Raw genomic sequence first — 17,344 nt, forward strand, 5'->3', positions numbered from 1 at the left:
ATGCTTCCAGGTCTAAGGAATCTCATCTGGGCTATACAAAGTGTGGGCAAGTTTGATGAAGGCTGTATCACATGATTCGTTCAATATATATCTCTGTCCTGACCTTCAAGACTCTGTTACTACAGTTCTGTGCCTCTCCTGAACACAGAAAGCCTATGATGTTAGATTGCTGTGTAATTTTGTGATATGGAAAATGTCCCCTGGCAACCAGAATGAAATCATCAAACTCATTTTACTTGTGACCCAAGCCAGTTTCAAACCCAGATTTTTACAGTAGAAAAGCAAGTGCATTTAATGTACTTTGTCACGGAGCCTGCACTCAGTTGCCTTATTGTAAAAGGGGTGTGCGTGGGCAACTCTCATTGCCTAGTGTTCCATAGTGGCATATGGGAGACATGGTTTTAACTTCTACTCCTGGCCACATTTGCTTAAATGGCAGAACTCCCTGTGACAGGTGTCGGTCGGTCCTCCGAGCCCCCAGGGGCGATGGAGAGCTACGGTCTCCCTGGCAGGCCTCAGCCACACCTTCCGGGCGTTGGGGAATTAGCGGGGAGGGTGGGCTGGCACGAGTCAGTAGCGCGCCCCTCAGGCAGGGGAGCGCCGGGGTAGGGGAATGCAGGCCCACCCAACTCCACTGCGTTCCAGCCCAGGGCCCTGACAGTGGTGGGAGGCGAAGGTCCTGCCACTGGGTCAGCGGGGCAGTCCGCGCCCACTGACCGAACACACCCACCCCACGGTGTAGTTCGGCCCCTGGGCTACTTCCAACCTGTCTCTCAGGCGGGTCGCTCCGGTCCCTCCATCTCCTCCGGGTATTCCGCTGCAGGCAGCTCCGGTCCCTCCATCTTGTCCGAGTATTCCGCTGCGGGCCGCTCCCACTCGGTACCGGACTCACGCTGGCCCGGGCTGCAGTCAGGCCCCTCCAGGTCCTCTGGGTATTCAGCAGCCGGCAGCCCTGGTTGCCACAGGCCTTCCTCCCAGTCAGGCTCCTCCTTGCCCAGGGCTTCGCCTGGGTCAGCAGCAGGATCACGAGGGAGCAGCCTGTGTCTGTCTCCCTCCCTGGTGCTCTCTTCACTGGGCAGAGGGCCCTGCCCTTTGTACTTCCTGTCCCACCCTTCCCCTTCTGGGGACTGGCGGAAGCTTGGCCTGGCCCCGCCCACTCAGGCTCAGAGGGTGGCTCTTTACCCTCTGGTTCAGAGGGGAGCCACCCTGGCTCCCTACACTCCCACTGATTTCAACTAGATCAGGATTTCACTTCTAGTCGTTAATTTGCTAGCCAGTTAGGGTACATCTACGTGACAGCAAGACTCAGAGCCTGGTCTACAGACTCAGGCTGTGCTACTGCACTAAAAATAGCAGTATAGATGTTTGGACTCGGCCTGGAGTTCAGGATCTAAAGCTCACCCCCTCTCCTTAGGCTTCAAAACCTGAGCTTCAGCCAGAGCCTGAATGTCTACACTGGTATTTTTAGTGCCACAGTGTGAGCCCAAGTCTGTAGACTGCGCTCTGAGACTTGATGCCATGAGTTTTTGCTTGCTGTGTAGATGTACCCTTAAGGTCTTGGAGTACTGTTAAGGTCCTGGAGAGGAAGGAATGTCTCATGTCACTTAAACACAAGTGACTCAATCCTCAGTTGTTCTGTTTAGTGCATCTGGGAAAGAGGACTACTCATATAAATGAAATAGGCACATGATTATTTGCAGAATTGGGGCTTTAGTCTGTAAAATCACTCCTGCCAGATATAGGAGGAATCCCTGATATTACTTTGGTACTCGCTTCAATAAAGAATTTTTTTTAAGAAGCAAAGTAGCTTCAGAAAGGTGTAAGCATAAGGGGTCCATCTGCTGGCTTAGCTCCTGGCAGATCCAAATGCAGAAGCAATTTCAAAAGCTAGAGGAGGCTTAGAGTGTCAAATATGTGACACACTTAATTCTGGAGAGGTGGTAGGCTCAGCTTGCATCACTCTGCAGTGTCTCCAGCAACTAGTTCCTGGAGCAGAATTTAGAGCGGTTACAAGAAGCTCTTTGTCCTATAGAACAGCTTTTGCAACTTTCTAACATATGTGCATAGCAGTGTAGGGAGTATGATAAAAAAACGCATGTGGTGTTTTAAGTAAGTTATATAACATCAAAGTGTGCAGTATGCCAGGTCTTGATCCAAGTCCCATTGATGTCACTCCTCTACTTGGGTCTGCCACTGACAAACCATCTAAGCAGTGAGCTCTTAGATATTACTACTGACATGCCTCAGGTGCCTTGTGAGACATGAGGCTTAAGCTCAAAGGCCATTGACTTTCCACTCACTTCACTGAGGCAAGATCAGGCTCTTAAACAGCTAAACCTTTTCTAGTGTTTGTATAGATACCACAGATCTAAAACAGCATTGTATTACTCCAGTTGTCAGCTGGTGTAACTCCATGAAAATCAATGGATTTCCACTGGGGTGAGCCTGGAGTAACACAATGCTGAGTCAAGCCCTACATATTTAATAATGGCTAAACTATTCTCTTCTAACCTATTTTAAAAATAACATTGGAGCAGAGATAATTGGAAACATACATCTGGAAATAGAAATGATTGTTAAGCATTCTGTTTGAGCTAGTACTTTAAACAGCCCTATTGTTTTATTCTAAAATTTCATTACTCTGTGCAGTTAACAGTTTAAAACAGGATCATGAGCTGAGAGGGGGAAATCTTGGAGGTCAACTAACAGACCAGCACACCTTCTCCTGTACTGCAAATGTTTATTTGCTTCCCTTGTTGTTATGTTTACTTAACATGCTTAAGGACTTGTCTATGCTTACAGTGCTACAGATGCATGCTCTAGTGCTTTGCGAAGATGCTACCTATGTTGACAGGAGAGCTTCTCCTGTCGGTGTAGGTACTCCACCTCCCCGGGAGGCTGTAGCTATGTCAACGGGCGAAGCCTTCCTGTCAACATAGCGCTGTCTAAACCAGAAGTTAGGCTGGATCACTCAAGGGTGTGGATTTTCCACACCCCTGAGCGACGTAATTATACCAACATAAGTTTGTAGTGCAGACCAGGGCTGAGTATATATAGATATCACGATCAGGCCAGGTCTACAAACTTACATCAGTATAACTACATAGCTCAGGGATGTGAAAAATCCACTCCCCTAGGCCATGCAGTTATACTGATCTAACCCCAGATGTAGACAGCCCTAGGATGACGGGAGGGCTTCTCCTGCCAACATAGCTACCGCTGCTCCTTGAGGTGGATTAACTACGCTGAGGGGAGAAACTCTCTCATGGGCATAGTAGCATCTGTGCTAAAGCTGCGCAGCTGCATTGCTGCAGCTTTAAGTGTAGGTCTGCCCTCAGCTGTGTTCTGGAGTCACAGTTTGAGGCTTGGCCCTGATATACCAACATAAGTTTGTAACATAGAACTATGTTGCTCAGGGTCATATTGGAAAATCTGCAGCGCTGTAAGTGTAGACAAGCCCAGCACTTGCTCCTGCTGGTAGGTCAGCATTACTGATGGGATGCTGTTGGCCCCCTGACAGCTGCTAGAAGAGGAAAGTATCCCTTGATCATTAATGCTAATGTATGGAACCCTCACCACCATGCCAAGTACCAGGCGCACATAGATAGTGGAGATACCTTCCCTGGGACGGGTTGAGCTGTGTGTGCTGCTGCTGGGCCCACAGGTTTTTCTTTCAGTGCTGGCCTGTCTCTGTGCTCCCTGCTCTGCAGCCCTGTTCTGCCGCATGCCCTGGGGTCGTGCTGCTGCTACCACAGTACCAAGGCTGAGTGTGGCCCTGAGGCCAGGGTGCGAGTTGCAGCAGCTGGGGGTGGGGCGGCGCAAGTCCCAGTGCTGCATGGGGCTGGAGCCATGTCCAGGAGGCGGCTGTGCACACGCCTATGGTGGGGGAGTGGGCAGGGGAGTAACGGACGTGGTTGGGGGTGAACAGGGACCCGCCCTTCTGTGCCCGGAGCCCCTGGGTGCGGGTGGAGCTGCGTCCACACTAAGGCGACCAAATGTCCCAATTTTATAGGAACAGTCCCAATATTTGGGGCTTTGTCTTATATAGTCACCTATTACCCCCACTCAAGGGTTGCCAGGTGTCCAGTTTTCAACCGGAATACCCGGTTGAAAAGGAACGCTGGTGGCTCCGGTCAGCACTGCTGACTGGGCTGTTAAAAGTCCGGTTGGCATGGCTTGTAGGCTCCTTACCTGACTCCGCACGGCTCCCCAGAAGCAGCAACATGTCACCCCGTTCCTAGGCAGAGAGACAGCCAGGGGGCCTCTGCGCACTCCCCACGCACTGAGCGCTGGCTTTGCAGCTCCCATTGGCCAGGAACCGCAGGCAATGGGAGTTGCAGGGGTGGTGCCTGCGGGCAGAGGCAGCGTGCACCACATGCGGCTGCCCCTACATCTAGGAGCCAAGGGACATGCTGCTTCTGGGGAGCCCCCCGAGGTACGCGCCACCTGGAGCCCTCTCCCTGCACCCTCTCCTGTGCCCCCACCCCAGCCCTGAGCCCCCTTCCGCACCCTAAACCCCTCATCCCTGGCCCCACCCCAGAACCCGCACCCCAGCTGGAGCCCTCACCCCCCCTGCACCCCAACCCTCTGCCCCAGCCCGGTGAAAATGAGCGAGTGAGTGGGGTGGGAGAGAGCCAGCGACAGAGGCGGGGGGGTGGAGAAGGGGCGGGGTGTTCGGTTTGTGCCACCGCGATTAGAAGGTTGGAAACCTTCCCCCCCCCCCAGTTCCTGATTTTTCACACTTCTTATCTGGTCACCCGAGTCCACACGCGGCCTGGGGCACCGAGTTAACTCGATCCCGTTTCCTACCCTTTAGTTCAAGTGGTGCCAACACCGCCCGTGGCCCTGCTGGGGTGATGGGGCGGGGCTCGCTGGTTGCCGATGACATGGGCGGGCCGGGCCAGGCCAGCGTCCCGTGGGGAAGGGGGCGGGGGGGTATAGATGGATGTCGTGAAGTAATCAGGGTGTAGATTCGTGTCCCTGTGCGTCCCCCGTAGCCCGCTCGCGCCTCACTCCCCTAGCAGGTGCGCACGGAGGACCTTTCCCCCCGCCCCCAGGAACAAGAGTTGGGCAAGCGTCTCGGTGTCACGTGACAGATCCCGCGTGACGTGGCGTTTGGATGACGCACGCGGAAGCGCTGCTGCTGCTGCTCTTGCTACGGTCGGATGTGAGACTGCGGCTCGCGTCCGACTCTGTTGCGGGAGGAGGCGCCACCAGTGCGCATGCGGCTCGGAGATGGAGCTGTGAGTGGGGGGCGCGGGGACGGGGTGTCTCGGGCTCCGAGCTGCGTCCAAGGCGGGGCGGTCCCTCTCCCCGCTCCCCCAGCCTGGTCCTTACCCTGGGCGCTGGGTCCAGGTGTTGCCCCCCCCTCCCCCCAGTGAACGACCCTCCCCTCGCTGCGCCGTTAGGCAGCGCTCCCGGCCCTGCGCAGAGCCCCCCGCTCACACACACACGGGGATGGGGGACTCGGGCAGGGCCTGTGCCCTGCGGCAGCCAGCGTAAATGTTCCCCACCGTCCCTTCTGGCCTTGTGCTCTGTGACCCCCCCCCCCCAGCCAGCCCCTGCTGCCGGCGCCCTGTGTGCGACACTAACCCCGGCAGAGCGTTCAGCAGCCTCGCAGCTGGCTCCTGGGGGAGCCTAGCGGGGAAACCAGGTGACCCGACCGTGGGGTCGGCAAGGAGTGTAGCCTTGGAAAGGCAGCTTTAGCGCATTGCCTGTCCCAGTGCGAGCACCCTCCGGGATGTGGGTCCCCACGCATCCCTCGAGCGGGTGTTCCGATCTTGGGCGGGGGGTGGCTCGTGTTCAGTGGGGATGTGTGGTTGAGGAGAAGTTTGAAGTCCCGTTGGCCAGCTTGACTGGCAGTGAGAGGAGGTGTGATTGGGTGGGAGAAAGAAAAAAGCGGATGTGTTGGACGATTTAAGTTGTAGTCCCTTAAGCATTGTGTTTTTACGTGCATTTCAAAGGTGTCTAGAGCCTTGGATGTGTGTCCTTTGGTGTGGGGCTGTTTTTAGATAGAAATGAAGGGAAAAGGTATAGGAAACATCATCTAAATCAGATCAGGCATTGAACCTAATTTCTAGTTAAATAGTAACTTGATCCTCGAGGTCAGTGTTTCTCAACCTTTTTGATACCAGGGACTGGCTTGCTGCCTTCCTACACTGTGTCAGGGAGATCTCAGGGACTGGCCCTGGTCCACGGACTGGTCGCTGAGAAACACTGCCCAGGTGAATGCGGATCTCTTAGGAAGGCTGCTTTGGTTGAAGGGCCTGCTACGGTGTTTGAAGATGTATTAGATGTGCAGATATAGTTTAATTTGCTGTTGAATTCTAGGGCGGTTCTGATTTTTGTGTTTACCTACGTATGCTGTTTTCTGTGTGCAGACTTTATTCGGGAATTAGGGCTAGAATGTTTGCTACTCTAGGCAAACTTGGAATGTCACAATCATGAATTGCTAAACATTATATGGCTTCTAATACAAACCTGGCATTACTCACTCATTTGGAGACTGGTCTTGATTTTGACAGTCGTATAACATAAACATAGTGTTGAAAGTCTCTTTCCTTTGAAGGATTTTGCATTATTTGTTTCAGGCCAGGTCTATGCTATAAACTTACATTGGTATAACTATTGCTCAGGGTTGTGAAAAATCTGCCCACTGCCACTGACTCCACAGCTCCCATTGGCTGGGAACTGCGGCCAATGGGAGCTGCGGGGGTGGCATGCGTGGACAGGGCGCAGAGACCCACTGCCCCCACCCCCCCGGGGCCGCAGAGACATGCCAGCTGCTTCTGGAAGTGGTGTGGGGCCAGGGCAGGCAGGGGGGAACCTTCCTTAGCCCTGCTGTACCGCCTAACTTTTAGCAGCCAGAGATTGAGATCGACTGGCAGAGGCTCCGGGATCGACTAGTCGATCACGATCTACCAGTATTTCTGTTCCCTCCACTGTATGTTGATGTGTGCGTTTGTCTTTAACTTATCCAGTGGCACAGGAAAATGTCTCTAAAATTTGTTAGGTATTTGAACATACACTTGCAGACCAAGCTAACTTGCCTAGTCAAGGATTCACCGTTGCCTTTTCTAGAGGACTTCTGTATTATTTATTCTCTGGAAAAGATTTTCAAATTACATGTTTAAGTGGGGAGCTATTGTCTTGCATTTATATAGTTAATACCTTTCATCCTAAAATGTCTAATAGATTTAGCAATAAATGTGTAGAGGGGTCACTTTGCCTGCCACTTTTGTGCAGCCACCTCTAGGTTAGAACATGTCAATTTAACAGTGCAGAAAAGCTACATAACGGTTCGGGGGGAAAGTGAAGAACCCTGTACCCAATTAAAGTTCTAGAAATTATTGTAGACTGTAACTATCAAGGTGGATTTGATTTAAATCGTGATTTAAATCACTGGTCAGAATATACAAAATAAGCAACCAAAGTAAATTATACTGACTTTTGTGGAAATGCAGAAAAGTATAATTATGAGCCCTGTAACTTGCAAAGTTTTTCAAATATCCTCTCCTCCACTTGGCTGACAGTTGCATGTTCGTATACAAAACCTGCTGCATTATTATCCATAAATTCACTATCACCATATTACAGTATCTAGGATTTTTCATTGAGATCTGCAACTTGGGACAAGACTTTCAGTGACTTGGTGACTGGCCGTAGCTGGATAATTTTCTATTTTTTAGATCAATTATTGGGAATATTTGAGTATATTAAGAGAACCTCTGTTGACTGGCCAAACTGTAAGAATCACTCTCTATTCTAGAAGCTAAAGTAGAGTAACACAGAAAAGGAGATGTGATGGAGAGTTGGCATAGTCTTGTATCTGTCAGTGACCAGATGACAAGGATAGGTTGGCCTGCTGGAAGTATGACGGGATCATTATATTAAAATCCCTTCCTCAGACTACTCAAGTTGTGGACATTGACAGAAACTTTACTGCAGGAATAGGGTGAGATCACAGTTGCTCTCTCATGGAATGGGAAAGATTATTTGTAATGTTTTCTCCCAAGATGATAGTACCAAATCTACTACTAGTTTCATGGTGGGCAGTTTAGGCAAGTATTAAGCTCCTTTATACTGACTTTTATATTTACCTTGTTTCCTCAATCTAACTTTATCACTTTTCTAGGCTCCTTTTTGTCCTTCTCCTTCATTTGACTCTGACTCCTACTCTTGATTGGCCTTAGTTCTTCCTTCAGCCCCAGCTGTTCAACTTAGGCCTTGTCTACTCTGCCACTTTACAGTTCTGCAACTTTCTCGCTCAGGGGTGTGAAAAAACACCCCCCTGAGCATTGCAAGTTTCAGCTCTGTAAAGCTTTGCTCCCAGTTCCAGTGGCTACTCCCCTCGTGGGGGTGGGGTGTTTTTTTTTTGTTTTTTTTTGTTTTTTTACAGCCCTGGGAGAGCTCTCTCGCAGCATTCTGCCGCGACTACACAGCCTTGTTATAACATTACTAGTGAAGACATACCCATAGTTTCTGTTAATGACCAAGACTTTAGTAACTTCCTTTCCTCCTCCCCAGCCTTTTTTTTGAACTTCATTTCACTGATAGATACAACCATTTCAAAAGCTGTTTCTCCTTTGTGATGTCCTCATTTAACGTGTGATGCCAATCCTTGTTTGATTTTTTTTATTATCCTTTATCCACCTGCATGTTTTTGCACATCTGTAAAATTCTGTTTTTGTTATTTGCAGCATGCTCAGAATCAATGGTGATACTTCTAGTATATGAAACAGCCATTAACTGATTGTGGAATAAGACCGGTCGGTTATTCTTAGTTGGAGAGAACTGAAACTGTTGAAGGAAGGAAGGAATGAAAAAGTGATTGAAATGGATAGTCCAAAGTTAATCTTTGGCACACAAAATATGAAGTGGACTGAGTCTAGAAAAATGAGAAATTCTAAAGCGTATGGATGAATTATGTTGCCAGCTGAGACAAGAAAAAAACAATGGAAGAGGACCTGATACAAGTGAATAGAAAAGCACAGAGTATCTCACTGTATGTGGTCAGCAAATTTACCAAACAGCTTCTAACCAAGGCCAGTCCCAAAGTGGGTGGTAGGGGCAGTTGGGTCCAGGCTCAGCATTCTGCTAAAAAGCCAAGTGTGCATCTCCTATTAGCCCTCCCTGGCTGCTGCTGTGGTGAAAGGCAGCATAGATATGCATGCCTTAGTTAGTATTTCCTACAGCGTGCTGCCCCTGGGCCTTTAGGGTGTGGGAACATCTTTCTTTATAGGCTTTGACTGAGAGGTGTATGAGTAAAAAATAGAGCTCCTCTTCCCTTGCTTGGCCTTTGTGTGTGTCATTATTACTTGAACACTCAAGTTCCTGGCTGCTCTGAAAGATGGGAATCAACATTCTCATGGGACTTGGTAGATCTCTGTCCTCCTGGTGGGAGACAGGGTTTTGTTCAGTGGTCTGCCCTTTATAAAGAATCTAGACAGGTAAAATACTGGCTACAGCTGTACTCTGCTGAACAATTTCCGTTGCCATTGCTGCAAAAGCAGGTGTTTCCGAGCTTTGTTCATGACAGTGTGGAGACTTAATAGCTTGGGATTAGTATGGGAATACAGAGCATCTCACCTCCAGAGCATCTCTTTCAAATCTGACCCAGCCTAGGAGACAGATTTGAAAGAGATTATCATTATAACTGTTTGGTGGCCTCTGTGAAATTAGTTGTCCTGTTCAGTTTGTGATAAACAAATGCAGTATTACCTACTCCATCTGCTTAAAAATACGGAGATTTTTAAAAGGTGGATTGTTTGGTTGCCTTCTGGTTTTGCATCCTTAGGGCTTCACATTTTTAAACTCTTCTCTGTAACCATAAGGGCTAGAAATTTAGTTTACATTAAAATCTCAGCTTTCATTCTGTTTTTGTCACAGGACCCAGGAGCTGGAGCTTAAAAGAAAAACAAAATTTTGTGAGACTTGTGATTAAAATCATGAGAACTGGCAGCAATGTAGGCCTCTGCATCACAGTTTGATGCTCTTTTTAGATGTATTATCAGAGGCCTATGATGGAGTCTGTATGTTGCTCACGTTTCTTCATCCTGAATTCAAGGCGCTATATAACTTTTTTCTGCTTGCTTTTTCTGCTCTCATTTTCTCCACATCTCACTCCTTTCACATAAGTCCCTATCTACACGCTCCCTTTATTTCCTTCTTCCATTCTCATCTTCATGCCTTCTTCTATGCTGCCCCTTTGTTTAGAACAGTCTTTCTTGTGTTCCAGCCCCACTTCACTGAAATCCTTCCTTACATACAGAACGTTTATTTTCAAAGCCTTTCAGTGATAACTCACCAGTAACAGAAGTTTAAATTATTTTAAATAAACATACTGGTGAAAAATATGAAAACCACTCACACTGTATGTTTAATGCCCTGTGCTCCCCAAGAGAAGTATCCCCCTTCTCAGTATTTGCTATGTCTCTCATTATTTGCTCTAAGAAGAAAAGGAGTACTTGTGGCACCTTACAGACTAACAAATTTATTTGAGCATAAGCTTTCGTGAGCTACAGCTCACTTCATCGGATGCATCCGATGAAGTGAGCTGTAGCTCACGAAAGCTTATGCTCAAATAAATTTGTTAGTCTGTAAGTGCCACAAGTACTCCTTTTCTTTTTGCGAATACAGACTAACACGGCTGCTACTCTGAAACCAGTATTTGCTCTGTTCCTCTTTCTCCCCAAGTAGTCTTTTGTCATTTTGTTGTATTTTTAATACAACATTGTAAGTTCCTCTCTTCTCAGCAAAGCCCATGTTGTCTTAATCAGCTGTAAAATACTTTGTACACCTATTACATCATCTAATAATGAGTGAACATATAAATTGAGCTTCCATTTGTAGAAGTAGTTTCTGCAGGGCAGGGTGGGGAAGCATGCACCATTGCTGCTCACATTATCTATGTCCTACGAGTAAATAAAGGACCTACGTGTCCGCAGTTGTCAAGCCAGCTCCATAAATATTGTGAGTGAGGAGTCTTGTTACTTTACATGAGGATTGTGGATACTCAGAAGAATGTTTGTTTTAGCTGCATTTTGTGTCCATGTTAAATGCTTTGAAATCTCTGCTGAAATGAGGAGATAAAAGTATGCATATGAAGAAATGACACATTGTTTTATCTGATCCTGATATTAACTGCTTCAGGATACTCTGCAACTGACTAAGTAGCTACCTGTTATGATGCATGTTTATTTCTTTCCCAATACAATCTAAGAAATATCCATGTAGGACATTCCTAATTATGCAAGAAATTCCAGGCAACTTGTAGAACTGAAAGCCCTTGGAAAATGACGAATAGCACAACATTGTGTCACATCTATTCATACCAATGCAGTATACACCCATATAAACATCTTTAAACCAGTATAAGTGTGTCCACACAAAAATTTGTACTGACTTAGCTAAACTGGTCAAGTTAAATGAGTGCAAAAACTATGTGTAGTCAAGGGTGAGAAACTTAAACAGTTCTAACTTAAAGGGACATTGTCAATTTAAAAACCACACTTCTCTAAGAAACTTGTGCCTATTGTTGCAAGTGAAGATTTATGTATCTGAAAGGTCAGAGAAATATTTTTCCTATGTACTTCTATTTGCGCATTGGAGAACTTCCTATGGATAGGTAGTTTCACTCTTTTCCCTGTATAGTCAGTCAGTTTCTCCTGTTTTATAGACCTTTTGCACAGCAACAGGAGAGACAGACACGCTTAACGGGCCTTGGACTGCCAGTGCAAGGTGCTACCACAAGAATCCCGTACAGCCAGTTTGTGCAAACTTGCCGTGTGAACAGTGACTCATTTGCATCCCTCCTTACACCTACATCTTTGTTCTAAATCTGACTAATGCTTGGCTTTCCCCTTGTGTGAACTAAAATGAGCAGATAAGTTTCAGCTGTTTAAAATGTCACACCTCAGAAAGATCCCTTTAATTAAATACAGTATCTGGCAATTACTTCTACTTTTTGATCCAATATGCTAAGAAGATACCATTTGAATCAAAATTGCATGTAAGTGTTCATGTCAAGGAAACATGGATCACAGATTTGGGCTTAATAAATTTTAAGAATATTAAGGCACTTTAATCATGAGGAATACAGTATAAAAATGCATTAAGGCAGAGGCTCTCAAACTGTGTTCTGTGGACTACCATTGGTCCACAAAGCACTTCCTGGAAAAGATGTCTTAACTCTTGCAATTCCAATTGGAATGCAGATACTGTATTTAATTACATGAAGTTCCAGGACCATATTTATACAAAATGGGTGGAAAGCTGGCTATATATGTGTATCTCAGTTAAGAGACACAGAGCATCAGCATCAGCTTTCGCTCTTATGGTTAGAAATATGGCACCCTCACAATACCCTGTGTGCGTCTGTATATCAGATAGTTGAGCTCAAATATAGAACTTTTTTCTGTCTGGGAGGAGTTAAGGAGGAGACTCTTTCCCACGCTTAGATCCTAGGATAGCAGAAAATGCTTTTGGCATGAAAGGAATGGTAACTGCTGCTGTTTAAAGTACTAGAACAAGAAGAACTTCACGTTCTTTAGTGTGCAGTATTTTCAACCTCTAACCACTTAGGAAAAAAATCATGAGAGTTGGCGACACTGAATATGCGTGGCTGGAAGGAAACTGTTATGCTTGCTCTGTAAAAGTGCATCATCGATGGAGTCTTCTTGGTATTCCACATTGCCACAGAAATTGTTTTAATTTTTTTTATTTTTGAGGACTAGCCGATGCAGTCTCTTTTACAAGTTCCATTACTGAGTTCTAATTCTGGGCTTTCTTTTGCTTCCTGCAGGTTAGCACCAATGCGATTGTATACACTGTCCAAACGACATTTTGTCCTGGTCTTTGTTGTATTCTTCATTTGTTTTGGTTTGACAGTGTTCATAGGAATTGCAGGTAAGATTATTACTGTCTTTTTTAAAAGCTTTGGCTGTTTCCATACCTTAACTTGTGTAAATAACATGTTCTCCACAGATTTGCTCCAGTGTTAATGAGGCGAGTGCCTTGAGATCTCCGGAGGTGTACTTAGCTGCAAGTCTGCATCTGGTGTTTACAGGTTTTTTCTTACATATGTATTGAATAATTTCCTTCCTTAGTTGTACGGTTTCTATACCAAAGTAGATGCTAAGTAAACAAATGGTACATTTAAGATTAGCTAAATGGAAGACTGATGTATCTAAGGGTATCGTCAGGTCCCCCTTCCCTCCCTCCCTCCCTCCCTCCGTGAAAGCAAGGGCAGACGATAGTTTTGCCTTTTTTCTTGAGTTACCTGTGCAGATGCCATACCATGGCAAGCATGGAGCCCGCTTAGCTAACCGTCACCGTATGTCTCCTGGGTGCTGGCAGACGCGGTATTGCATTGCTATACAGCAACAGTTTATTGCCTTTTGGCAGCAGACAGTGCAGTATGACTGGTAGCCATTGTCAACGTAGTCCAGGGTGCTCTTTTAACTGACCTCGATGAGGTCAGGGGCACCTGGGCAAACATGGGAGTGATTCAGCCAAGTCATTTCCCTTTTAAGTTTTGTTTCATGGCGATTCAGTCCTACCGGCAGTGCACTGTCTTTTAATCTGCAGCCAGCAGAAGATGATGCCCAGCAGTCATACTGCAGCGTCTTCTGCTGATCACCCAGGAGATGACGATAGCTAGCGGTCGTACTGCACAGTCTGCTGCCAGCAAGATGTATAAAGATAGATGAAGTGGATCAAAACAGGAAATAGACCAGATTTGTTTGGTATTCATTTTCTCCTCCCTCCCTCCGTGAAATCAACGGCCTGCTAAACCCAGTTTTCAGTTCTGTCCTTGAGGTTTTGAGTTCTATCCTTGAGGGGGCCATTCTGTTTCTCGCAAAGCCACCCCCTATGTTGATTTTAATTCCCTGTAAGCCAACCCTGTAAGCCATGTCGTCAGTCACCCCTCCCTCCGTCAGAGCAACGGCAGACAATCGTTCCGCGCCTTTTTTCTGTGCAGACGCCATACCATGGCAAGCATGGAGCCTGCTCAGATCACTTTGGCAATTAGGAGCACATTAAACACCACACGCATTATCTAGCAGTATATGCAGCACCAGAACCTGGCAAAGCGAAACTTGGCGAGTAGGTGACGTCAGCCCGGTGATGAGAGTGATGAGGACATGGACACAGCCTTCTCTCAAAGCACGGGCCCTGGCAGTCTGGGCATCATGGTACTAATGGGGCAGGTTCATGCGGTGGAACGCCAATTCTGGGCTCGGGAAACAAGCACAGGCTGGTGGGACCGCATAGTGTTGCAGGTCTGGGATGATTCCCAGTGGCTGCGAAACTTTTGCATGCGTAAGGGCACTTTCGTGGAACTTTGTGACTTGCTTTCCCCTGCCCTGACACGCATGAATACCAAGATGAGAGCAGCCCTCACAGTTGAGAAGCGAGTGGCAATAGCCCTGTGGAAGCTTGCAATGCCAGACAGCTACCGGTCAGTCGGGAATCAATTTGGAGTGGGCAAATCTACTGTGGGAGCTGCTGTGATGCAAGTAGCCAATGCAATCACTGAGCTGCTGCTATCAAGGGTAGTGACTATGGGAAATGTGCAGGTCATAGTGGATGGCTTTGCTGCAGTGGAATTCCCTAACTGTGGTGAGGCCATAGATGGAACCCATATCCCTATCTTGGCACCGGAGCACCAAGCCGGCAAGTACATAAACCGCAAGGGGTACTTTTCAATAGTGCTGCAAGCACTGATGGATCACAAGGGACGTTTCATCAACATCAACGTGGGATGGCCGGGAAAGGTACATGACGTTCGCATCTTCAGGAACTCTAGTCTGTTTCAAAAGCTGCAGGAAGGGACTTTATTCCCAGACCAGAAAATAATGGTTGGGGATGTTGAAATGCCTATAGTTATCCTTGGGGACCCAGCCTACCCCTTAATGCCATGGCTCATGAAGCCATACACAGGCAGCCTGGACAGTAGTCAGGAGCTGCTCAACTACAGGCTGAGCAAGTGCAGAATGGTGGTAGAATGTGCATTTGGACATTTAAAAGTTCGCTGGCGCAGTTTACTGACTCGCTTAGACCTCAGCGAAACCAATATTCCCACTGTTATTACTGCTTGCTGTGCGCTCCATAATATCTGTGAGAGTAAGGGGGAGATGTTTATGGCGGGGTGGGAGGTTGAGGCAAATTGCCTGGCCGCTGGTTACGCACAGCCAGACACCAGGGCGGTTGGAAGAGCACAGGAGGGTGCGGTGCGCATCAGAAGCTTTGAAAACCAGTTTCATGACTGGCCAGGCTACGGTGTGAAAGTTCTGTTTGTTTCTCCTTGATGAAACCCTCCGCCCCTTGGTTCACTCTACTTCCCTGTAAGCTAACCACCCTCCCCTCCTCCCTTCGATCACCGCTTGCAGAGCCAATAAAGTCATTGTTGCTTCACATTCATGCATTCTTTATTAATTCATCACACAAATAGGGGGATAACTACCAAGGTGGTAGCCCAGGAGTGGTGGTGGAGGAGAGAGGCACCAGGAGGGGTAGTGGAGGAGGGAAGGACAAGGCCACACAGCACTTTAAAAGTTTAAAACTTATTGAATGCCAGCCTTCTGTTGCTTGGGCAATCCTCTGGGGTGGAGTGGCTGGGTGGCCAGAGGTCCCCCCACCACGTTCTTGGGCGTCTGGGTGAGGAGGCTATGGAACCTGGGGAGGAGGGCGGTTGGTTACACAGGGGTTGTAGCAGCAGTCTGTGCTCCAGCTGCCTTTTCTGCAGCTCAACCATACCCTGGAGCACATTAGTTTGATCCTCCAGCAGCCTTGGCATTGAATCCTGCCTCCTCTCATCACGCTGCCGCCACCTTTCAACTTCAGCCCTCTCTTCAGCCCACCACCTCTCCTCCCGGTCATTTTGTGCTTTCCTGCACTCTGACATTGTCTGCCTCCATGCATTCGTCTGTGCTCTGCCAGTGTGGGAAGACAGCATGAGCTCAGAGAACATTTCATCGCGAGTGCTTTTTTTTCACCTTCTAATCTTCGCTAGCCTCTGGGAAGGAGAAGATCCTGTGATCCTTGAAACACATGCAGCTGGTGGAGAAAAAAAAAAAGGGACAGTGGTATTTAAAAAGACCCATTTTATAGAACAATGGGTACGCTCTTTGACGGTAAACCTTGCTGTTGACATTACATACATAGCACTTGTGCTTTCGTTCCAAGGTCGCATTTTGTCTCCCCCCACCGCGTGGCTAGCCCCTCATCCCTCCCCCCTCCCCATGGCTCACAGCGGGGAACATTTCTGTTCAGCCACAGGCAAACAGCCCAGCAGGAACGGGCACCTCTGAATGTCCCCTTAAGAAAAGCACCCTATTTCAACAAGGTGACCATGAATGATATCACTCTCCTGAGGTAACACAGAGAGATAAAGAACGGATGTTGTTTGAACGCCAGCAAACGTACACTGCAATGCTTTGTTCTACAATGATTCCTGAGTATGTGCTACAGACTTGGAGTGGTAAAGTGTCCTACCATGGTGGACGGAAAGGCTTTGGGAGTACATCCAGGAGACCTGCGAATGCCAGGGCAAATTAATTATTAAACTTGCTTGCTTTTAAACCATAACGTTTAGTATTTTAAAAGGTACACTAACCAGAGGTCCCTTCTCCACCTGGCGGGTCCGGGAGGCAACCTTGGGTGGGTTCGGGGGGTACTAGGTCCAGGGTGAGAAACAGTTCCTGTCTGTCGGGAAAACCGGTTTCTCTGCTTGCTTGCTGTGAGCTATCTACAACCTCATCATCATCATCTTCCTCGTCCCCAAAACCTGCTTCCATGTTGCCTCCATCTCCATTGCAGGAGTCAAACAACATGGCTGGGGTAGTGGTGGCTGAACTCCCTAAAATGGCATGCAACTCATCATAGAAGCGGCATGTTTTGGGCTCTGACCCGGAGCGGCCATTTGCCTCTCTGGTTTTCTGGTAGGCTTGCCTCAGCTCCTTAAGTTTCACGCGGCACTTCTTCGGGTCCCTGTTATGCCCTCTATCCTTCATGCCCTGGGAGATTTTGACAAATGTTTTGGCATTTCGAAAACTAGAATGGAGTTCTGATAGCACGGATTCCTCTCCCCATACAGCGATCAGATCCCGTACCTCCCGTTCAGTCCATGCTGGAGCTCTTTTGCGATTCTGGGACTCCATCATGGTCACCTCTGCTGATGAGCTCTGCACTCACCTGCAGCTTGCACCGCTGGCCAAACAGGAAATTGAAATTCAAAGTTCGCAGGCCTTTTCCTGTCTACCTGACCAGTGCATCTGAGTTGAAAGTGCTGTCCAGAGCGGTCACAATGGAGCACTCTGGGATAGCTCCCGGAGGCCAATAC

At 47.8% G+C, this 17,344-nt stretch overlaps 1 protein-coding gene and 1 long non-coding RNA gene across 7 annotated transcripts in view; one reads left to right on the forward strand and one right to left on the reverse strand.

The window, feature by feature from the left end:
• Positions 1–4,572, reverse strand: part of LOC119565802 — an 83,908-nt gene extending 79,336 nt beyond the window's left edge. Inside the window, exon 1 of the long non-coding RNA XR_006290038.1 lies at positions 767–4,572. This is a non-coding gene — a long non-coding RNA (uncharacterized LOC119565802). The remainder of the gene's footprint in view (positions 1–766) is intronic.
• TMEM181 (transmembrane protein 181) overlaps positions 1–17,344 on the forward strand; it is a 56,997-nt gene that overhangs the window by 5,733 nt on the left and 33,920 nt on the right. For 2 of the 6 annotated variants that reach the window (XM_027821577.3, XM_043544275.1), the window contains exons 1-3: positions 4,405–4,435; positions 5,025–5,243; positions 12,803–12,906. In XM_027821577.3, the coding sequence (XP_027677378.2) occupies positions 4,410–4,435; positions 5,025–5,243; positions 12,803–12,906 (349 nt within the window). In that variant the 5' untranslated portion in view covers positions 4,405–4,409. Of the gene's footprint in view, positions 1–4,404; positions 4,436–5,024; positions 5,244–8,764; positions 9,005–12,802; positions 12,907–12,984; positions 13,067–17,344 lie in introns of those variants that run through there. The other 4 variants (XM_043544274.1, XM_037895070.2, XM_037895073.1 and 1 more) reach the window with 4 other exon arrangements.

The sequence above is a fragment of the Chelonia mydas genome, chromosome 3 (assembly GCF_015237465.2).
Source record: "Chelonia mydas isolate rCheMyd1 chromosome 3, rCheMyd1.pri.v2, whole genome shotgun sequence".
Lineage (NCBI taxonomy): Eukaryota > Metazoa > Chordata > Testudines > Cheloniidae > Chelonia > Chelonia mydas.